Source organism: Cheilinus undulatus, linkage group 5, assembly GCF_018320785.1.
Source record: "Cheilinus undulatus linkage group 5, ASM1832078v1, whole genome shotgun sequence".
Lineage (NCBI taxonomy): Eukaryota > Metazoa > Chordata > Actinopteri > Labriformes > Labridae > Cheilinus > Cheilinus undulatus.
Genome location: NC_054869.1, coordinates 32,898,107 through 32,922,319, shown reverse-complemented (window position 1 = coordinate 32,922,319; position 24,213 = coordinate 32,898,107). Strand labels below are relative to the sequence as shown.

The 24,213-nt window shown below is 37.8% G+C and overlaps 1 protein-coding gene across 5 annotated transcripts in view; it reads left to right on the top strand.

Annotated features, from left to right (window-relative positions):
• cltcl1 (clathrin, heavy chain-like 1) overlaps positions 1–24,213 on the top strand; it is a 53,597-nt gene that overhangs the window by 2,647 nt on the left and 26,737 nt on the right. For 3 of the 5 annotated variants that reach the window (XM_041787000.1, XM_041787001.1, XM_041786998.1), the window contains exons 2-11: positions 10,319–10,526; positions 11,086–11,088; positions 18,050–18,318; positions 19,385–19,546; positions 19,804–19,917; positions 20,011–20,184; positions 21,349–21,546; positions 21,831–22,031; positions 22,544–22,696; positions 23,662–23,784. In XM_041787000.1, the coding sequence (XP_041642934.1) occupies positions 10,319–10,526; positions 11,086–11,088; positions 18,050–18,318; positions 19,385–19,546; positions 19,804–19,917; positions 20,011–20,184; positions 21,349–21,546; positions 21,831–22,031; positions 22,544–22,696; positions 23,662–23,784 (1,605 nt within the window). The remainder of the gene's footprint in view (positions 1–10,318; positions 10,527–11,085; positions 11,089–18,049; positions 18,319–19,384; positions 19,547–19,803; positions 19,918–20,010; positions 20,185–21,348; positions 21,547–21,830; positions 22,032–22,543; positions 22,697–23,661; positions 23,785–24,213) is intronic. The other 2 variants (XM_041786999.1, XM_041787002.1) reach the window with 1 other exon arrangement.

Sequence of the window (24,213 nt, the reverse complement as noted above, 5' to 3'; positions counted from 1 at the left end):
AACTCTTAGCTAGCATCGCACAGTTCTTCTTTGCTAATCTAAAATAGTTTTTATGGTCACCATACTTCTATTATTGTTTGGATTTACCATTTAAATCATCCTATGTCTAAAAAATGACTTAAATTGTGTTATTTAACACTAATTTATGATATTTTGCTACCTAATGTCAAACTCTTTGCTAGCATCCCACACTTCTTCTTCTTTAATGTAAAGTAGTAGTTTTTATGGTTACCATACTTATATTATTTCTTGTTTTTAGCAATTTAATGATCCTAGCATGATTAAAAAACAGCCTTAAAATGTTTGATAACAAAACACCTATATCAAAAGTTTTCTAGCTAAATTCAAGCTTTGCTCTCCTAGCTGTGTGCACTCCTTAGCTGTTTAAGACAGTAATATCTTGCGGCAGCCGTCATTTTTTTTTAACTGTATATGCTAATGATCTGAAGAAGTTACAAGTCTTTTTACATGGCTAATAGTAACTTTATTGTACTGTAAGCTTCTCTGATTTGTGTATTCTTAGATACCAAATACCACATTTTAGCCAGAAGCTTTTTCCTGTGTGTTTATGTATCTGAACTTCTCAAAGCCCTTCTTTTTAAGTGGAAATTGAAGGCTGGATCACTTCAGCTCTATTTATCACAGAGCTGTGTTTGTAATGATGATTGATTGATGTGTACTCCAGTTGTTGTGTATTACCAGCCTACCGTACAATGTTATTAAGGCCCATCTGTGTGTTAAAGTCTCTGCTCAGCATGATCTTTGCCTCTCGGAACCGGTACTTGTTTATCTTATATGATTTATAATGCAAGGCTTAGGTCGTGCATAAAAATGTCAAAATGTGTCATTAATTGACCAAATGAATCAGTGTGGGGTTGAATGTTGCTTTCTGTGTTTTAAATTAGGAGGTTTTGGTTAGTTACAGGATAAAGGAGAACAAGGACAGAGACTGGAGTGTTAAATAATGAAAGTGCTAAAGTGAGAGTCATTTGCCTCCTCTGTGGCTCTGCTGCAGGCTGTCAGTGCAGCGGCCTACGTATTGTAGCAGCCTGTGTAAGTGCAAAAATGTCCTGCAGCTCAAAGCATCTGATCATTGTTCTGTCGAGTTAAATTATAAGAGTCCAACCTGCAGTTCTGCGGTTGTTTACAGCATCCTGATGTGCTGCTTTATCTGTGCTGATGAAATGATGTGTCCAATGAACGAAAGTGATGGACAGATGAGGTAAGCAGGTCCCATTTAAGTCCAGCAAATCACATCAGGACAGGAAGCAGGATGGCAGAACAGTGTTACTCAGTCCAACATCTGTGACTGCAGCAGTGGCTGGCCATGTTGAGGATGAGTGTCTGTTCAGCCACCAAAACACAATCATGGATGCTCTGAAGAGCAGTCATTCACATGTACAATATACACTTTGTGCTCCACTGTAATGTTCCATAACTCACCAAACTGATTACCGTTACTAAATTTGGAATAATTGACCCAGGGCTACAGCTATGGCTGCTGACAGACCTCTTTTTTTCTGTTTTTATTATTATTATTTTTTTAACTGGGGTGGTCCAGCTAGGGCTTTGACTTATGTTATGAACTTTGTGTGCACTCATAAAAGAAAAGGAATTAAGTCTTTCTGTGTCCACTGACCCAATGATAGTCAGTAATAGTTCATAGTGGTATATGCATAATTGTTTAAATTTTATGATAAAATTAATTATTTAATGGCTCAAAAGGTTGATCACTCTCTGACCACTTCTTTAAATATTCCTGTTCAACTGCTACTTTATAATCATAATGCAAATGTCTAATCAGCCAATCACAAGGCAGCAACCAATGCATTTAGGCATGCAGACATGGTCAAGACAATCTGCTGAAGTTCAAACCGAGCATCAGAACATGTTTTCAGGCCTTGGTTGTGCATTCAGAGATCATCTTCGGCATATCCCGGGTGTAACAACTGTTTTTTCGAGTTTCTGTTGTGTTTGTATCAGCTTGGACCAGTCTTATCTTTCTCCTCTGACCTCTGCCATCGATAAGGGAATTTGGCACAACAACTGCCACTCACTGGATATTTTCTCTTTTTCTCACCATCCTCTGTAAACCCTAGAGATGGTTCTGCATGGAAATCCCAGTAGACCAGCAATCTGAGAAACACTCAGACCAGCCTGTATGTGACGCGTTCCAAGGCACTTGAGACACCCTTTTCCTCATTCTGATGCTTGCTTTGAACTTCAGCAGATCATCTTGACCATATTTATAATCAAAGGCTTTGGTTGCTGTTTGGTTGTGATTGGCTGAGTAGATAGCAGTATAAATGAGCAGTTGAAAAAGTATACCTAATGAAGTGGTCAGTTAGTGTATATTCAGATGTCAGAGTTTAAAGTACTTACAAAAGGAAATAGTGAAAGTGTCATTTAGTTTCTGAAAGGTCAAGATGACATCTCATTATTATTCTTTAATGTTTGTGCAGCTGTTAAAAATACAAACATATTTGGTTTATTGTCCCACAAGCAAGACAGCCCTTTACCAGTGAATGATTTGATATTTGTTTTAAAAATAATATTTTATAATTTTATCATTTAACAAAAAACTGTCATTTTCAGAATGTTTACCTCCCAGCCTGTTGGCTATAATTCAATATAACTTTGTCTCTCTTTTTTCAGAATCAGAATTATGTTTAGACATATGGGGAATTTGACTCTGGTTTCCTTTTCTTGATTCCTTTGAGTGTTCAAATACAGAAGAAAACATGATGGAAAAAGCTCATATAGTATAGGCAGCGTTTGTACAGGAATGTTGTTTACAGAAGCATGTGAAAACAGAGTTTCACAATGAAACAGTTTATTGATTTTCAGAAAGATATGACTAACAACAAATAAAAATATCCATCCATGCAAGTCAGCCATGCACACCTAGACAGGAGCATGTCCACCTCTGCTAAGTAGATAGCGATACGCCCCCTTTTAGCTAGTTACGTACGACATTTGTCCTGTTGGCTGTGCTAACCAAGTTAGCAAGCATCTAAAAGGTTGTATATAAGCTTTAAAACATGGACCAGCTTTACAGTCTGTACATTTCATACTCTTTCCTTTACTTTTGTTACAAATGAGATACGTAACCTCTGGCTTATCATGATGTCTAATGGCGGTTAATAACACGGCTCCTGCTAGGTATCGCTTAATCCTGTCTGACTTCCTGGTCAAAGCTAGCATGGAGACTGTGCGACATGTGCAGAGCGCCTTGTCTAATCTTGTCTGATTAAAGAGTGTACAAGCAAGACTTAGGGCCATACCATTTCTACCCCTTACCTTCCTCTTTGTCTACCATCTTCCCTTTGTCCCTTGAAACAGAGTGGTAAGGGGTAGGGGGGAAAACCTTTCTTTAAGAAATGAGATGCCACTTGATTGCATCATCACACATTGCCGATAAAGAGCTGCGCCATCAGAGGTGACAATGAAGATCTCCACGTTGATCTTCTCCATATATTTATACAGCTGTAGCCCTTGTTTACACATATACATACCGAAAATACAATAAACTCCCATCCCAAGTTGCTAAAGATTGAATATATAAGAAAACACAACTGTTGTATTTTCTATAATAATTTATAACTGCCTAAACGTTTACATTTATGCGCGTCCTTCCTAATTCATTGTGCCATTTTGCAAAGGAACGCAGTGCATGGTGGGAAATTCATCATACCTTGTGGTACCAAGTGTGGTCCTGAAAAATCTGTGTTTCAAGGGTGTCCCATTTCTTCAAGGGAGAAATGGGACACCCCTTCACCTGATGGGAATGTGCAAAACCAAGGGGAAGGGCTAAGATAAGGGGTAAGGGGTAGAAATGGGATTGAAACTTATTCTTGAACTGTATTTAAACTGTTAAACTGACAGGTTGGATGAACATGTTTGTGTGCCATTAGAATGTTACATTTTAAAGGGACTAATGCAGTAATTTGTCTTTTGCAGTAACTTGTCTTTTGCTACTTGTATTTAAACCTACTAAGTGTTAAATCTGAAATTATATATAAAACATGAAGTGTCAGAGGTTTATTATGAGGAATTTTCCAATGTAAATAAGTAAGTGTGATGCAGCCACACTTGAACGTGTGTTTTTGCCGAGTTCCTCAGATTTAATTGTGTTTGTGTAAATCTCTTCATGAACCTAAAACCCTCAGCAGCTGATCCGACGTGCCAATGCCTCAGCGGAGCATCCACCCAGTGCATGAGTCACTGAATACCGTCAACGCTGTATCATCACTGAAGTCCTACTGCTTGTGTTATTGTTGTATTAATGCTCTTTCTTGACCGTTCATCAGAGCCGTTGAGGGGAGAAGACTTCTAGGAATCTGTTTGGGCCAGGATATGAGTTGCGAGAGGTTGTAGTTGCGGTGCGATTTTTGTCTGGAATGTTCCACTCAGAAGGAGTATGGGGTGGGTTTCTTCCGGTGAGTCAGTCGCCCCACCCTGAACTGTAAATTGCCACAGGCCTGTGTTCCTGGAACAGTTCTGCGCAGACACAGCTCCTCTTCTTCCTCTCTCGTTAAAGGTGCATTTATCACTCTGGCCTCTTCTTCACACTGCTTCTTTCCTCTTGCAGCCTGTCTTTGCTTTCAGGAGGATGCTGGTCTGTGTCTTCAGCTCCTCCTGTCTCTGTCTTTATTGTTGTCCTCCTCATCACACCCCGTCCTCCCACTGATAGTTCTGGCAGACTTGAGGTGATGCAGCATATGGCTTCAATCCTCCCCCAGGTCACGCCAGGCGGTTATAAGACGCCTACAGCTTTTATGGCCTTGTAACTTCGTAATAAACCAGTCGCACGCTGTCACAATAGTTTCACAATTTTATACTTGTAGTAATATTTATATTTTTATGCCTAATTTTGCTAAGATATTTATAGAAGATTAAGTAAGTTCAGGGCTTATTTCAGCCATAAATAAAGTTAGACAACTGTGAAATAGCTAGTGTTCCTGAGTTTCCTAGAGTCCAAAGCAAAGTCTTAGAAACACCAATAGTTAAAAGTGTCTTTACATATTTGGTTTTGTTCTAATACAACTGGGAAAAAATAAGCAGTTCTACAAATGTAAGAAGTTTAAAGCTACTGTGACGAACTTTTGGCCTGTGTTGACTTTGGCTCCCCCTGTGAATAAGGCAGTACCTTTCCTCTTTCTTTCATCTAACTGATCTATTGGACCTGTCCAGCCTCCTACATGTTAGAGCCACTTGAGCCAGAATCAGATTTTTGCCTGAGAGCACTGGCCCTCTTATCCTTAGAAAACATAAAAAAACAGAGTGAGCTGTTCTTCAAAGTCTGGCATTCAGGAAATACCAGAAAAAAATCACTTGCAGAAGACATAGCTAGCTAGCAAAACTGCAGAGTGTTATGTTGGAACTTGTAATAACTCAAGACTTAGGGTGCAGTCACACTAAGTCATCCTTACCATCCTCAACTACATTCAACCTCTAAAGTAGGCATGCACCGATGCATTAGCTTAACATTGATATCAGCTGATATTGCCCTGTTTACAAACTTCCAGCCAAATAATACTGAATGAACAGATTTCAGTTATCAGTGTTTATCTGTTGTGACCTGTCAGTTTTATGCTGCTGAACCAGATAATTTTTTGAGCAGGTCAAAAAAGTGACCTGTTGGACATACTCTGATGAAAAAAAGGCTGGTACACTAGGTGTGACAAAGAAATCTGATAAAACTGCCGCTTTTCTATTGCTAATAGCTCCAGCAGTAATAGCTTTTGTAAACACCGGCTTACTGAAGAACTCAACCTCCCAGTAACAATCGCAAACCCATGCTGAAGCCTATTGGAAGAACAGTGGAGATATATTTTCCATCTTGAAAACTCTTGGTGTAGCTCCTTGCTCTTGTTTTAAAAGAGAAATGTGGTCCAATTCTGATTAAACTGCAGCTGTGGCTACATCCGAGCTAATTGTTTCCCCTAGCAGCTGACACACTACAATACCCCCCACCAGTAACTCTCACAAACTCATGCCAAAGAAGCTTGGTAGAAAGCAAAAAAACAACTTTACTGTCATTAAAAACTTTCATTGTGGCTCTTTACTCTTTACTTCATGAAGAAATGTACCTGGCCAAATGCTGTGAAGTTCTGACACAACTAACGTTAATTGTGAACGCCTACATCAGCAAATGCGGTGTTTTTTGTAGAAGCTTAATGCACCTTAGCAGGAGAGAAATGAAACTTAAAACTTGAAACAGATGCAGTGACAGACAACTGAACACACAGAGACTTATTAAAACATTTTTTTGTGATATTATGCTCAGACATGAGTTGTTTATGCCATCAAAGGCATGTTTTAGAGGGTTAAAGTGCTGGTGACACCTGAATATACATTTAAATGCATTGTCTCTTTTCATCTTGTAATACGTCAATATAATCCCGTCACCAGAAAGATAATAAAACAAACAGGATACAAATTTTAGGCATATCGCCCAGCTCTACCCTGGGTTGTCCTTCATACCCCCATTTAACCCTGCCAAAAAATCCTGATTCTAAAAGTGGTCAATAACTTTTTAACAGTCTAAATTCAAGACTCAGGCAAAATTGGTTTCAGTTTTCTTCCACGTTTACAGAATTTTCTCCCATCTAATGTAGTGTTTGTAGGGCCAGGTCTGATTTTGCTTACAAAAACTTCAAAAACTCCCCACAGGACTTTTGTGGTGATATTTTGTCAGTTCACTGCTTGTTTCAGATTCAAACGGGTGTCAAGTTGTATTCCAACTTCTTGCTGTTCATGAAAAACTCATAATGTGTGTAACTGAAACAAAAAAAAAACATTTCTTAGTTTATTCTGGACTTATGCCATGCCAACACTTTTAGTTAAAAGTTAATAAATGATTATATTGAAGCTGGCCTTATTGATGTTGAAGAAAGGGCTAAGTTAAGGGTAGAGTTAGTGGCCCATAAATCCAGAACAAAGAGCTAAAAGGGGATAAAAAAGGTTCATAAATCTCAGAGGATCTTCAGAGTTGAGTAATAAATCTGTTACTTCATATAAAATAAACATGTTGAAGTAAAATCATAAGCGCAGTGTTAAATTGCAATCTAGTCCCAGGTTTTGGAGTGAAACCATTTGAATCCTTTTTCTTAAAAATAATCATATTGAGCTCTTCACTTTGTAAAAGCTCCTCTTATTGGACCCCCCTCTGTTCACCCCTGACTGATGTGCCATCCTTCCTGTTTTGTAGACGACATGATTTAAAAGGCTCAGCGGTGGGGATTTGTTGTCCTGCTCCCCCAGCCAGCAGAGAGATAGTGCAGTCCTTGTGATGAGCGTAAGGATTCCTTTCCGCTTGCCTCAGACTGCATAATGCACTCGCTTCAGTCATCAGAGGGAGAGGGAGTGTGTGTTCTTGTGTATGTGCGTGCTCACTCCACGGTCAGTTTGACAATGTGCACAATAATTCCTCTGTTCAGCAGCCGCTTCACCTCGCTGAAGGGTTTCATGTTTGTTAGTTCTGCCATGATTTGACACAGCAGAAGTTGACACCAACTTGATCTTTGTGCTGTTGTTGTTGTGTCTTGGGACTTCCTCTTATTAGAAAAGTAAATATGCTGAATAATGAATTAAATTAGCTGATGGGGCTTTGGTAAAAGATTCAAATTTATTCCTAGTTTTAGTTTATATCTGCTGGGGCTTGTATTTTGTGTTGACTTGTTGAGACTGAATAATCCAGTAGTAATTAAACATCTTCACAGTGGACTGTTTACAAGCACATTTGGATGAGCTCTATGTCTTACTTTAACCTAAGATTATCTAAAATCTTTCTGCTCTTTTTCAGGATTGCTAAGAAACTATATGTCAGGTTTACATCCTGTGTTCATTGACCAGTACCACCAGACCTAAATGGAAACAAACCTTAAGGAATATCACTGGAAAATATTAGTAGAACCACTGCTATTTAGATCCAAACTCTGCCTGCTGCCTTTTCCCTCCAAATGTCAGCTGCTACCATGAATATGTTTTCCCTACATGTTTTTGTAATGTTGCTGAAGGCGTGACGCGTTCATTGGTCTCATGAAGTGGAATGTTCAACACTGAGCAGACTTGACTTTTAGTCCACCTGTAAGAAAATGTTAATTCTCTTATGCAGCCATAGCCATGTTTTTACACCTTTGCACATGTGATAGCCAAGGCTGGAGGCTTTATGTTGTGGGTAGGGACATGCTGATTATAAAATTCAGGGCTGATACCAAAATAATTGAATAACAGTGTAGCTGATTGCTGATACTAATCTTTTTTATAATCACTTCTTGCTTCTTTTATAATCACTATGCTGACAGTTTTCCTTGTCTGACCATGAAAACAGGCCAGAGTTTGTCCAACAGGCGACGACCTCTGCACAGTAAACAATCCCTTCAGTTTAAGATTTTTTAGGTCAAAGGTCATGGTCATTGGGCCTAATGTTTGCTTTATAGCTTAAGAATGCTTTGAGAGATTCAGACTTTGTACAGACATCCACTAAGGCGAAAAGATGAAGTGATTACATTTTGGAGGTCAAAGGTCAAGGTAATTTGTTGATTCCTTTCTTATGAACAAAAAATTTAAGGAAACTTTAAGGGATTTTCTTCAAACTTTGCACAAACATCCACTCCGACTTAAAGATGAGGTGATTAGATTTCGGAGGTCAAAGGTCATGGTTGTTGGGCCTCATGTTCATCCATTTCTCATATGATTTCATTGAATCACACAATCACAGAGCTCATCCCAGCTCTCCTTCTTTATCCACTTCCTCTACTTCTACTGTTCAGTATTTGTGTACTGTGTGAAGGCGTCTAACTCCCAGGGAGGGGTTGAAGTTTAGACTTACTATGTTTTGGTTGAGATATTTTAAAACTGAAGTCACATATCAGCTCGCTGCTCATTCTTTCCAATGAAATAATAGCTTGGCGATCTGTTATTTTCACTGTTAAGAATGAAACAAACAGAAAAAGAGAGTATAGCTGCACAGTTACTCAATGCCAGAAAGAGGTCTTGTAGATCGTAACGTTTCATCCAGTGTTTTTCTTCAGGTGATTAAAAGCTAAAGCTGTCCTCTACAGTATGCGGCTGTAACCACCCTTCTTATGTGAAACAAGAACATGAATTATACAGTGCTTAACAAATTTATTAGACCACCACCCAAAGTAAGGTTTACGCCACAGCTGCCCTAAATTAAAACACTGGTAATTACCAAAATAATTTTTTATGTTTCTGCAATGGTTAATACACCAATATGTAGAAGCTCTTTAACCCAAATGATATTTTAAATGCTAAAATATAATTATTATTGTTATCCATGAATTTCCAAATTTACTGATTTACAAAAAACTGAAAAAATAGTAAAGCACATTAATATTTCTTGATTAATATGTCAAATGATATTTATTTACTTGCATTCCTGAACAGAAAAATGAGTTTTAGTGGTTGAATGTTATGCTTGATTCATTTCTGACTTCTCAGAGAAGCCCAGTGAGCCGGCTCAAACTTGGGTATAAAAAGGTGAATTCAGTTTGAAATTCCTCATTCCTGTTCAAAATAGTAAAACCTGGAGAGCTCACTGAAAATGAAAGAGTCCGCATTAAAGCACTTCATGATGCTGGATGGTCTCTGAGACAAATATGACAGGTGGTCTAATAAATTTGTTAAGCACTGTATATTTTTTTTAATTTAATGGATGAGTTTAAGTGATTGTATGCCTTTTACGTGAGTTTTCTCAGGGAGCAGTCACTAGGCAAACATGAGACACTCAAGAAAGAATAAAGGTGACATTTATAAAGTGTTTGCATAGTCAAAAACTGTTTGCCAGGTTGTCAGCAATGTTCTAGCAATACACTTGTAGGGTTATCATGATGCCAGAGTTTTACACTTCTTATACCTTTTTTGACAACACATCAACAGACATTGAAGCCCTGGGCTTGGGTTTTTCCTTGTATTTAATGACCAGAAATTTTAAGCAAACTCCTGCACATTGTCTAAATTACACAAAACATTGGCAACATTTTGATCTCCTCTGCTTCAGTGTTTGGAAAATACAGAACATTACAAATGCAATTTTCTGAGACACCAAAAGGACTTTAGAAATATCTGTATATTTACTGGTGTGTGAATTTAAATGGGCCGCTACTCCTCTCTCTCTTTTGCTCTTTTTCAAAGCTTTGATATTTTGGAAACTCAAATACGGGATGTTGTGTTACAATCAAACAAATTGTATCAAAAAAAGGCCAAAGTGTAGAAAATGTCATCCACCTTTTACACCACCGCCTGCCAAAAACACTAATTTGATGTTTTGCTTTCTTATTTTTTTCTCCAGTTGCAGAACATGGGTGTGAACCCAGCCAACATCGGGTTCAGCTATCTGACCATGGAGTCAGATAAGTTCATCTGTATCAGAGAAAAGGTGGGTGAGCAGAACCAGGTGGTAATCGTGGACATGTCAGACCCCACCAACCCGATCAGGAGGCCGATCTCTGCCGACAGCGCCATCATGAATCCCGCCAGTAAGGTCATCGCCCTGAAAGGTAAGAGCGTATACATTAAGATAAACAGCAGCACATTCAGGCAGCCGCACAGTTAAGGTTATCTGTTAGCTGAGAGATACCGTGTAACTGTGAGAAAAAGCAGTTTGCTGCTATTATTAGTGGCTTCATACCAAGTGCTGAGTTATTATTGTTGGTTTAATTCCCAGAACGGACTCTGCATGGCACAAGCTGTTTATTTGTCTTTAGTTTGAACAGATTTAGCCATCTCTAAATTTTGTCGTGGGAATGCCACAGTTTTGCAATGACTAATGCTTGAGCCAATGCTGTAAATATGCATAGTGCACTCAGCTCTATTGCCTCCTTGTACTTAATTGGTTGTGCAGATTGATTTTATGCCTCTGGTTCTAGCCCTTAGAGCACAAACACAAGCGCTGATCATGATGATTTGCTTCTAATGCTTCTCTCTCCCTCCCTCCCTCTTGCCCTCTGAGGATTTAATGCCCCTGTTTGCCCCTCCCTGTGGTCTATCTTTGTCTTCGATCTCTCACCTGATTGACACTTTGCTTTTTCTCCCTTTTTGCTTTCTGCATTTTCTCAGACGGTGAGTTGCTTTCTGTATGTCTACCGGTCTGATGATCTTTTAGTGATGACACAGTGGCCATGTCTGTCTCATACAAGCTCCCCACATTTCCAAGTAGGCAGAGCTATTCTGACCACTGATTAATCCAACTGCTGAGAACTGACACTCCCACTCTTCTTACCTGTTGGCACACATCCTACTTTAATGAGATCTATACATGTGTTAGCATGACTTGTACGCTGGTGGATGTGTATGTATGTGTGGTATGCATCATCAGATGTTAAACCTTAAGAGAGGCCCGTTCTCTGCTCTTTCTGAGCATGTGCCAACAGACATATCAACATGCAGATCTTGGCTTATTGCACATAAAAGAGGCTGTTATCTTTAGCTGTATGTGAGCTTGTACTACAGCTTTAGTGTTTGCCAAAATCATGCATTTTTTTCACCTGATTGTGTCCATCTCATCTTCATTTATACATTTAATCAGCTTTGCTGAAGGACAGAGCAATACAAGCATATTTTCTGTAAAGAAGTGCAACCTATTTGGAGATAGGCTTGAGATGAAGTTTAAAACTTATCAAGTCCTTCCCTTTATTCGCTAAAACGTATTCAATCACGCCAAAACCAAGCTTTTAGAATAGCATCAGGGACTAAAGATGACGAGTCAACTGACTCTTTGCCAAGCCTTGTTACTGCTAAGTTGTTTCCAGGCTCCTTCCCTCCTTTGAAACAGTTCAAAACGTTTGATAAGCTTTTATTCATACAAATATACAGAAGGATGTATGAGTATAGTTTAAAATCTCCCAAATTGTCTAAATATGACTATGCAATGTCAGGGAACATTAGCTGTCCGACTGCAGCACATCAGCAAAAGGCAACTTTGCAAAAAATATTATCACTACTAGAAATGTTTTCCCTCACCTTAGAGAATACTGATGAGGACTAAATCATTAGCCTCCCTTTAAAAAAATTTCTATTTTTCCCCTGAGTATTTCCCTAGTGCTGTTAAAACAGAGCAAGGATTTTTAATATGGCTTTTCAAAACATCCCAGTTTTATTTTGGATGCTTACATTATTTTACTATGCACACAGAAACAAAACCTAAAAAGGGCTGTGTTTTAGTGGGTCATCTCCCTGTAATTGTGGCCTTACACTGTCTCTGAGGAAGACTGATTACATATGGTCCAGTAACATCTGAGAGGAGGGCTCTCTAACAATAAATTAAACATATAAATTCAACAGATCATTTAAAAACATTCACTAAGAATTATTAGGAGGAGTGAATAGATCATTAGTATGGTAAATGGCCTTTGAAAAAACTGTCATTTTAAACACTGCAATGTTCACAATCGGTGTTTTTGCTATTAGATACACCTTTCAGATTTTGTTTTCTTCCCATCTGTTGAAAACACACTGGAATATTGTTCATTAGTAGTTGATTATTTCCTGTGTACATGATATGAATAGTTTTGAAGTCAACCAGGTCTTTAAATGTATTATAGTTGGGAACCTACTGTGTAAAACACAGTTTTTAATCATATATTACCAGCAGAAATATTTTATTTTATTTTATTTTATTTTATAACATAGGGTGCGGTTATCCTTCACCTGAACTCCTACTTTTCTCCAGGTGAACTCAGATAGTCATTATGAGCTTCTTGAAGCTGCCGTTTCTATCATCAGAGGTCAGCAGCACAGGAAGTGTCAGCAGGTTACTATGTACAGAGTGACGCTCTCTCTGTCCTCTGCTGGTATGCAGCTTTTTATTTGCACAGGTTTTGAGGTATTTCTGTCTGAGGTTTCATGCCACAATGAAGGCGATAGTGTTTTTTTTCCTCTTTTCCTTCTGAACAAGAGTAGAATTGCTTGTATTATTATTATTGTATAAATGCATTTCTAAAAAAAAGTAGGGATTTATAATACTTGGATTTTTTGTATATCAGATGTGCAGATATTTCTGAAATAATTTTAGCTGAAACTCATATATACACACACTTTTTTATTGTAAGTAATAACAAGTTTACTTTTCTAAAATTGACCTGTTCCTCTTATTTTGAAGTCTGTTTGTATTAGAAACAGACAGAAAACAAGACAGAAAATTATTCATCATAAACTGTGAATGATTTCTCTTTAACATGTAGACCTTCAGTAATAAAAACCAAAAGGCATTTCTTTGGATTTACATGTACATTATACAGGTATGTTTAAAAAAAATAGAATATCATGAAAAAGTTTTTCAATTTCCATATATTCTAGATTCATCATTACAAAGTGAAATTTTTCAAGACTTTTTTGTTTTGATCTTGATGAGTACGGCTTACAGCTCACAAAAATTGAAAATCTACCATCCCAAAAATACTAGAATAACACAAAACACCAGCTAGGATTAATAATACAGAAATGTTGATCCTTTGAAAAATTATGTTCATTTATGCTCTCAGTAATTGGTTGGAGCTCCTTTTGCAGAACTGACTGTATCTATGTGACGTGGTGTGGAGCAAATCAGTCTGTGGCACTGCTGGGTGTTATGAAGCCCAGGTTAATCTATAGCAGCCTTCAGCTCGTCTGTATTGTTGATTGTGGTGTCTCCTATCATCCTCTTGACATTTCCCCTGAGATTCTCTATGGGGTTCAAACACAGTAATACCATGGCCAGTAAACCAGTTTCTTGTAGTTTTGGCTTCACTGTGGGAAAAATGCAAAGTCCTGCTGAAAAAGGAAATTGGTATCTCCAAAAAGCTTTCATGGAGATGCACCTTTTCTTACCACACTTTCCCTTCCAGTCAACTTTCCATAAATCTGCTGTGATACAGGGCTGAATGATTTTGGAAAATAATCTAATTGTGCTTTTTTTCCCCCAATATTGCATTTGCGATTTGGTATTCAAACTTCCTTTTATTCCTAAACAAGGGTTGAACAGTTCTTTTTTAATGTCTGATTCTGATGATTTTGACCTGTATTGCCAGCTGGATATGAATTGTTGCAATGAGGGGTTTTTGTCATTGTTATATTTAATAAGAAAAAAAACACAAAAATGAAGAAGGCAGGGTTTTTTGTAGACTATTCTAAAAAAATGCCACCTGAATGATTGCATAATATGTCATGCATAACATCTGCTGCAAAAAACTGTTTAAAAGTGGTAATTTGAAACAAATTTCAGGTCAAAGAAATATTGCACCTTTTGCAATTTGAAAAATGCAGCAGGCCATATTGCGATTTAATCTAATTTTCGATTAATTGCCCAGCCCTACATTGATACAACTTCTGTGAACATCCTGCCCTTTCATCAGTGACCCTCTGGCTTAGCCTCCTTGTGAAGGGTGCCGGTGATTGTCTTCAGCACATTGCATGAGATGAGTCTAGAATATGTAAAAGTTTGACTGAAGTAAATCATGAGAAAAATTATCTTTTACATGATATTCTATTCTAATACATTCACGGTTTGTAAAATATATTTTTAACAGAGTAAAACAAGCTCAATCTACTACAGACGTGCTGTGACAAATTGAGCTCCATGAGCTTTTTGTTTTACTGGGACAATCCTGACAGAGTGCTTGAAAATGACATTCTTCTTAAGTGCAAAGAATTACCATTAAACATAGTTACAGTAAAACTTCCATCCGTAAAAACACTATTTTAAAGTTTAAGGAATGAAAATAAAAATCCTAAACTTCTGCTAAGGTACGTCATGTTTGTCTAAAACTCTTCAAACATAATTCTTTGCTTTAGATATAGCATGAGGGTCAGTTTGACCATTCTGCCAATATATAGCTAAGACAAATATATTGGCAGAAATGTTCATATCTGCCATTACTAATACTTTGACAATAATATTGTACATCCCTTAAAAAATTAAATAAATTTCCAGCCAAACATCCTTTAACACCTTAAAGCCTGTTGTATCATATTTGACACCTACTTTTATGATACCTCTATCTCATCAATAAATTGCTGAAAAAAATCTGAATACAATCTGATAAATGATAAAAATGCCCTCAAGTGGATTGTCACCAAAAGCACATAATATATCAAATCAGATACAAAAATAGCTATGTTCATTTTATGGAAATTTGGAATTTTTAGATTTTAGTAGAAAATGAAATTAACATTTCAGTTCCAAAAAAATGAGAATTTTCTGGCTATAATTTGTGTTTTCAGGCTTTAATGGGTTAATATAGCACCCTTTGAATTGTTGAATACCCACAAAACCCCTCCATAGGCCCGTTTTCAAACAGAAGTGCCTTTTTAGGTTAGCCTCTCTTTGTCTGTATAGAGCATCAGACCCTGTGGCTTATTTCTCACTAACCTTGTTTTAGGCCTTGAACCTATCACACTTGATATTTTATGGAGCTTTAAAGCCACCAGACCTTGAACCCTATACATTGTTACATACATCTTTTTCTGATATGTTAACCTTTAGATTGCTGAATGCAAACAACACTCCTGCTAAGGTTGCTTTACATGCAGAATACTAGAAATGCCATTTAAAGTCAACACCTCATCTATTTATGAAGGACCTCAGACCCACAGAGCATGCTGTCAACAGTTTCCTCCAGCGTGACAAATGTGGTAAACATGAACTAGCTCTGTGTGGTTCAGGTCAGCTCTGAAGCATTGCCATTTCAACCTCTTCACGTGGGTCACTTTTGGTAATTTAGCATAGCGTTTGTATCTGTAAATGTTTTTTTTAACATACCAGCAATTTTTAAAGCTTTAAGCCAGTGGAAGAGGTGCATTCCTTTCACGTACAGTAACAAAATGTAAATAGCAAATTTGCAATTTATTTTACTCTGTGAAAATATTTCTTCACTGTGCACAGTGGTGTGTTGTGTCAAGATGTGTGAATGGCCTGTGACAGAGCATCAAACCAAAACAGCCATTTATCTCAAACATCCATGGATTCATCCACATGTCTTAAGAAATGTTTTTTTTTCTGTGTTTCAAGTCATAATGTATGCTTGAAATATTTTTTGTACCTGAAGGCACAATGAGAGATTCAGCCTTTGTTTATTTGAAGAAAAATGTCAAGAACATTTTAGCAGAAATTTCGTGATGACCGGATTTCTGTTGTTCTTATAGAACGGTGGTTCTCAACTGGTGGGTGAAAAATAGTGGGTCACAGGTTTGTTTTAGTGGGTACAAGTGAGAGATGAGAATTTGTGGCAAAAGTTCATGCTGTACAGAAGCTTAAAGCGGACATACTGTACATACATCTATTTTATATTACTCTGTTTTACAAGTAGAATTTGTATATTTCTAGAGATGTTCCTCCAAATCATTGATCAGTTTAGTGGAGTAGTCCAAAGTCAAGTAACAACACATTCTTCAGACAACATCACTCTGACGCAAAGTTAGTTTACATACTGTGGTTATTGTTGGCTGATCCTCTTTGCAGGTTTACGTCCACATTCTTGTGCTGTATATTGTCTCTCAGTGCTTCACTTATATGTGAGTCTAACCTGACATAGCTTCTGGACAATTTTATACCTACTTTCAAGATCAAAATAGTATTAAACCATGCCGTTCTCACGCTGCTATTGATGCTATTAGTTAGTGGTTGTGTAAGAATTGTATTTAAGAGCATTATGACAGCAAAGCAGGAGTCATTAAGAACAGCTACAATGACTACTAATAAAGGGATGCTGTGTTACAGTTTAGATGGAGCACTTGACCGGGATTGTGAGCCTCAAATTATAAAATGTTAATGATTAGTTTAGCAGACGTTTAATGCTGGTTCCGACAACAAAGAAAGCCGACTTTAGTAGTTTAGTGGACTAACTGCATGGAGCCCAAATTTTTGTTGTTCATCACTCCTTGCCAGTTCCAGCTACTTTTCCAAATATGCCATTTATGTGCATGTTTTATACAATTCTCTCTCACTCATATGGTTATAAGACTAAGGATCACCACGTTCCTGTACATTTTGATACCGCCATTCATCAAAAAATCGAGACAGTTTTAACATGTAGAAACTAGGGATGAGTAGTACAGCCTGGTACTGACATGGCACCCGTACCAACACGTCCATTACCTTACAGGCTGAATTACAACACAGATAATGATACTTCAATTTGATACCCTGCCCCCCCCATGCGACCCGCTTACCACAAATGAAATGCATGAAATTGGAATTTGTGTGATTAATAGGTGAAGTTAAACTGGTTTCCTTTTTTATCCCATTTGCTACTGGCATCTTTTAAAGATATTTTGCAAATTATTTATGATACCCAGACAGCTTTTATTCTCCTGCCAACTTACAACCCACTTTTTCTCCTCTCATAAGTATTGATTCAGGCACCGTATAAAAAGTATTGATTTAGCATTGGTATCAGAAAAACCCTGAATGATTCCCAACCCTTGTCGAAACACACGGTATTGAAGAGTAGAGAAGAATTTTGACAACTTCAATATATGGAAATGTTGTCAATTTTTTTGTACAACTGAGATGTTTTTTTTTTTTTTTTTTTTTTTTAGATTGATTGCAATTTTTGATAATTAAAAACAAAACATTGCCCAATAGTGTGGGTCTATGAGTTTTATTTTGGTGCCATGGTATCAAACATGCATCAATATTGTTTGATTCTTACCAAAATCTTTTCCAATTTTGTAATTCTGCTATTGCAACAATCATTTGCTGGTACTTCACAGAAAATATTGAACTTGATTTTTTCAGCCCAATCCAGTGTATTTGCTCAGTCATGTCCATCTGAGGTTCAAACTGCAATATTTTTTCTTTATATACATTTCAATGGTTGAATATTTTCTAGAGGTCATGGTGGGTCTTAAGGCTAAACCAGTTGAGAACTGCTGTTATAAATTGTGCATACAGGTGGGACATTAAGTTATATTTTTGTAATTGGATGACAGGTTATATTATCCATACTCTATTTTAAATGTTATTGTAGTTTTCCCCATCTGTCTGACTGTTATGGCTCATTAATACCTTCATCCTCTCACTTTTCTCTCTTTTTTTTCTCATCAGCTGCTAAGACACTGCAGATCTTCAACATTGAGATGAAGAGTAAGATGAAGGCTCACACCATGACAGAGGAGGTCATGTTTTGGAAGTGGATCTCGGTAAACACCATTGCCTTGGTGACAGACACGGCCGTCTTTCACTGGAGTATGGAGGGGGATTCCCAACCAGCCAAAGTTTTTGATCGGCACGCAAGTCTGGCTGGATGTCAGATCATCAACTACAGAACTGACGAACAACAGAAGTGGCTGCTGCTGATTGGGATTTCTGCACAAGTAGGAAAACACACCTTTGTCACTAATGACTGAAAAATAACATGAAAAGTCAACCTCATTTGGTGAAAAGTCCACCATAAGTTAATTTACTCCTTTTGCCCCTGTTCAGTCAAAACCATCTTCTCTAAAACACTCTCCAGGCTGTACAAATTTAAAAGTGCCAGCCTTGCATTTTATTAATGCAATAACACCAAGAGTAAACAAAAAAACACACAAAACAGGAGAAATGTGCTAGAAAGGATACCAACAAAATGGATAACAACAAAAAGTAATGTATGGATGTATACTTTGAAGAGAAAAAAAAGTTAAAGCACAGTTTCAATAAAATCAAGGGCTTCAAGCAGCACCCTAACCCTAACCCTACCCTATGAAATCTGTAGGTGGAGATCCTTCAGGTGTGACACCAGTGATGCTGCCCACAACAGACAAAAATGGCCAAAGTTGACCTTTAACTGTTTGTAGTGCACTTCCTGTACATTTTAGAGGATGGTCACAGTTTTTTTTATATCTAACTATGATAGATGTGCATACTGATTTTTACACATGTAGCTCTTAACCACTTCCAATCTCATGTTTGGGGCTCCTGTGCAATGGTCTTTTTTTTCTATTATAGATAATATATATAGAGGGGGCGTTGTACTTTGCATGGCCAAAGAACATAAATATAGCAGAACTGCTAATTTAGCTCAGGGATAGTTAAAATGAATTCTCGTACTCATGTTGTGTTTGCTAAATCACCCGTTTTTGCATATTTCCCCCTTTAAAACCAATCACTTGCCATTGTAAATGTATCTGCCACCAATCTGCTGAGTCCAGATTTGTGCAGTTTCTCATCAAAATGTCAAATTTAGATTCTTATTTGTCAACCACTCTTTATCAGAAACACCAGAAACATTGTTTGGATCATAAAACTGCTGTGTTAAACCAAATGAACATTTCAGCATGGCCTTGTCTAAGCTGCAACTTTGATCCATCTTTGATCTAAACCTTTTGATTAGTTTCTCTGTGACGGACTGAAGTGCTTTAATTATTTTTCTGCTCTTGTTTTCATCTCTTTGTCCTGCAGCAAAACCGTGTAGTGGGGGCGATGCAGCTGTACTCTGTTGACAGGAAAGTGTCCCAGCCCATCGAGGGCCACGCTGCTGCCTTCGGGGAGTTCAAAGTGGAGGGAAATGCCAAACCTTCCACTCTCTTCTGCTTTGCTGTGCGCTCACAGGCAGGAGGGAAGGTGAGGGATTGAATAAGAGGATTTCACCTGTGATGCTTAGTGCACAGTCAGTTAATGTAATCTCTGAACATGGTGCTCTGAATTTAAAAGGTTGTGATTTAGTTAAGATCAACTGAAGAAAACAGCTTTGTATGTCATGTTTTTAAAATAGTTAAAGTCAAGACAGTCACAGTTCATTTCAGAGCTTGTGTCCATGTCTCATATTTGTTTCCTTTGGTTCTCTGCCCACTGTGCTCACGTGGGCTTTCTTCTCCTAGTTGCACATCATTGAAGTTGGCCAGCCAGCTGCAGGAAACCAGCCATTTGCAAAGAAAGCAGTGGATGTGTTCTTCCCTCCTGAGGCACAGACAGACTTTCCTGTTGCTATGCAGGTACGGAAGGACTACTGCTGCTCAATTATGAGTTTTGGTTAAACAACAAGCAACTTCTTGGAGTTAATATGCCTTCTTTGATCCTCTCCTCAGATTGGAAATAAGCATGGTGTAATATACCTGATCACGAAGTATGGGTACATTCACCTGTACGACCTGGAGTCCGGGGTGTGCATCTACATGAACCGAATCAGTGCAGAAACCATCTTTGTTACAGCTCCTCATGAAGCCACATCAGGAATTATTGGGGTAAACAAGAAGGGGCAGGTGAGGAAAAAAGCCATCTATTATCTATTAAGGGTGTAAGGTTTCACAGAGGTCACGGTTCGGTTCATCGATTAAAAAGAAAAAGTCCTAGAATTATAATTCAAAATTTCCCTCACTTATTATTATTTTTCTTTTACTAATGTTAGTGCAGCTAATACTTTATTCAGATGTTTGAAATATAAATTTGTATCAATTGATCAATACTTTGTTCTGTCTAGTGTTATTAAGAACTATCAGTGAGGTATTAAACATGAGACAAAAAAGAGGAAAACAAAAAAATATGGAAAACGGGCAAACCAGAAACAGCCCAATATCTCCTGGTTTACAAAAGTAAAATAAATAAATTTGCAAATTAAAATACATGATTTTTAGAGCAATTTCTCATATTTATGATTTATGAAGACTGCTGTAAAACCGTTTTGAATTTTAAAAAAAAAGCTGGTGCAGTGATTCCGTGTGCAAAATCCTGACTCGTGTCTGTGAAGGATCCCAGACTTGCTCATGTAAACACAAGATACAACCAGCCTGAGCAGCGCTTAAATACACATTTGCAGTCGGTGTTCTCTACTTCTATCAGTCCGTGTTTAGTCTTTCAAATGTATTAGCAGTAATATCTTCAACCCTCTTTGATTTAACATCTGAGTTTTTAAATGAAAAAAACGCTGAGGTGAGGGAGAAACAGGCAGCGGGTCTCACTGCTCTGCCGCTCTTGCAGCGGAAGCCTTTTCTTCTATGTGTGTTTTAATATGAGGGCTACTTCCTCTTCTTCGTTGGTGGTTTAGTAGCAGTTAGCAACCACACTTAACAGCATTGCTGGCACCAAGATTAGAGTTGAATACTGTCATATTTATTTTCGTTTGTTTGTTTTTATTAAGGTTCGGACGTATTCGTTGTGGGACTACTTGCACCGAACCGTCACGAATACAAAAAACTGTTACACCCCTATTATCTATAGATTACAGCACAAACATCTGCTGGTGTCTGCTTGAGATGTTAAAAAAAGGAGTATTTAAATGTTATTCCTTCCTCAAACATGTATTAGATAACATGTTATTTCCCTGCTGCTTAAAGGGGCCTAAAACTGATGAAAAGTTTGTCCTCTGCTGCTTTGCCTCACTCATCATCTAAGGAGTATGAACATGTTTATCTGTTCGTTCTTTTAAGGTCTTGTCTGTGTGTGTTGAAGAAGAAAACATCGTCAACTATGCCACCAACGTACTGCAGAACCCTGATCTAGCCTTGAGGATGGCTGTGAGGTCAAACCTGGCCGGAGCTGAGGAGATCTTTGCCAGAAAGTTCAACACGCTGTTTTCCCAGGGAAGTTACTCAGAAGCCGCAAAGGTGGCTGCATCAGCACCAAAGGTACACCTCTATTTACTGACACATCATGGTGTTTACACATTCTCATATGCACTGGGTTTGTTGACAAAGAGTCCAAAGTAATTCTAGGAAAAGAAACTTTGAGTTTCTTGTGCTGGTGGTTTACAACTTTTCCAATGAACAGTGTCAAAAATAGAAATCCAAAATATGTTTATATGCTGCAAAAACAAGAACACGATCTGATATTCACTTTCCCTGCTCTCTTGTTTTTGCCTTCATGCCTATAATTCCTTTATTATTGTACTCTCAATCTCTTCTCCCCTCAGGGAATCCTGCGGACAGCAGACACCATCCGTAAGTTTCAGAGTGTCCCAGCTCAGCCCGGTCAGGCCTCTCCTCTGTTGCAGTACTTTGGTATCCTGCTGGACCAGGGCCAGCTCAACAAGTTTGAGTCTCTGGAGCTGTGCAGGCCGGTCCTGCAGCAGGGACGAAAACAGCTACTGGAGAAATGGCTGAAGGAAGACAAGGTAGGACCAGAGGAGTTAGGCAACATATTAGCTTTATTAAGTCAGATGCAGTTTTGAAAATCAAAGACTTTTGAAGACTGAGGTGGTGTTTAAAATGCTTTGGGGTAGATCCACTAAGATCAAGTGGCACATCAGGGGCTATGCTCTAAGATCAAAATGCCACGATGACAGTGAGACAGGTAAAAAAAACAAAAACATTTTTTGACCATGGACTTGTTTGTGCAGAGCACAACATGCATGTGTTGCCATCAGATGATTATTAAACGATTATGTGCAATTCAGAGACTGGAAAAAAGGAAAGCTACAGTGCACACACCTTTGCACATACCTCAATTAAAAACACATTATTATCAGACAAAGAAATATTGTTGAAAATCAGTCATTAGTCAGTTAGAGGATCTACCTCTTTATCTTTGACGTAAGTTTTCAACCTGTAAATGAATTTGAGCCCATAAACATCATGGTCACTATGATCATAAAAAAACAACAATGATTGTTGGTATTTGTTGTAGCTGGAGTGCTCAGAAGAACTCGGAGACCTGGTGAAATCTTCTGACCCGACCCTCGCTCTCAGCGTGTACCTCAGAGCAAACGTCCCCAACAAGGTGATCCAGTGCTTCGCTGAGACTGGACAGTTTCAGAAGATAGTGCTGTATGCTAAAAAGGTAATCAATTCCCTTTTTTATTCCTTTATGTAGCTGTGCATAAAAAATGGATTTATTAATTCAGCACATTTTTCAGTCAGCACCTGGAAATGAAACAAAAAATATTAGTACCTCAGTTATGACCTGGTATTATTGTAGTTTTGAACATTTTTCTTTATGTTGAGTTTGTATTACTTATATTGCATTTTTTTTTACCTTTTTTCTTTTGTGTATGGTATCTCTTGTGTATGCTATCTCTCTATCAATATCTCAGTCAGCTGATCAAACTTCAGTCATTTTTTTCCAAATTAGATTCTCAATCAGAAAAACTTGCTGCCCTTTTGAACATTACATTTCAGGCCTTTGCCATCAAATATACTTGAACAATTTAAAGTCAAATAAAATAAAGTAAGTTAACCTTAAACACTAAAGTTTAAGCTTAAATTACTTCTAACTAATTCCAACTGGCCTTTCTTAAAAATCATCAGGAACATCTAAAGGATTGAAAAAGGTACATTTTTTGAGGGGGGCTAAACATTGATATAACATGTAAGTGCATAAGTACAATATTTGAACAAAAATAATTTGATAAGACTGTATACATTCTTCCTCAGCCCTAGACAACATAACACATTGGTTTTTAATGCTAGTGTGTGGAGTTATCATATTAGGGCAGAAAGAATTTACATGTTTTAAAGGTAGGCTCTTTATCTTATGATTGCTCAGACCACATCAAACTAGCAACAACAAAGGGACATTACGTTTTTATTTTAAGTATGAAACAAAGCACATAACAATATAAACAGACAAGAAATGAAACCCCTAAAAATTGCAGAAAAATGTGTTGCCTACAAAAACTTGATTTACTTGTTTATTATTTTAAAGATTAAATATTGAACATAGAATATAAAACCAGCTTTTAATTAACAATAAGGTTAATAAATTTTTTTTTTGTATAAATTAATCATAACATTGTATTTCTGTAGGTTGGCTACACTCCAGACTGGGTGTTTCTGCTGCGAAATGTGATGCGGGTCAATCCAGACCAAGGACTCCAGTTCGCACAGATGCTGGTCCAGGATGAGGAGCCGCTGGCCAACATCAACCAGGTCACACACTCTAATAAACCCCCTCACTCCTTAGAGACTTAGTGTTGCTCCTCCACATGCCCTCCTTGTAAAATGCATCAGACATGCACACAAACACACAAAGTGAACAGTGTGGGAGCTTCCATCTTTGTTATTCCAGATGTGCCAACAATGCCAGGAATCCACTGAGTCAGTGACCCCCCTCCTCCTCTTAGAGCCACATCATCACTCTGTGTTTTCAATCGTAGCCTCCACACATGTCACTGAAAATGAGAAGCAGGAACATCTGGCTACTGAGCCCATGACTCTTTCATAGTGTGCGACTCTAATCCTACTTGCATGCTAACTCTGATTATTGTCCACAGATGGTAGAAATTCAAAATCCTAGATAATTTCTTCTTACGTTGTTTCCTCTTTTCATATCTGATTTTTTTCCTTTTCCGTTTGGTA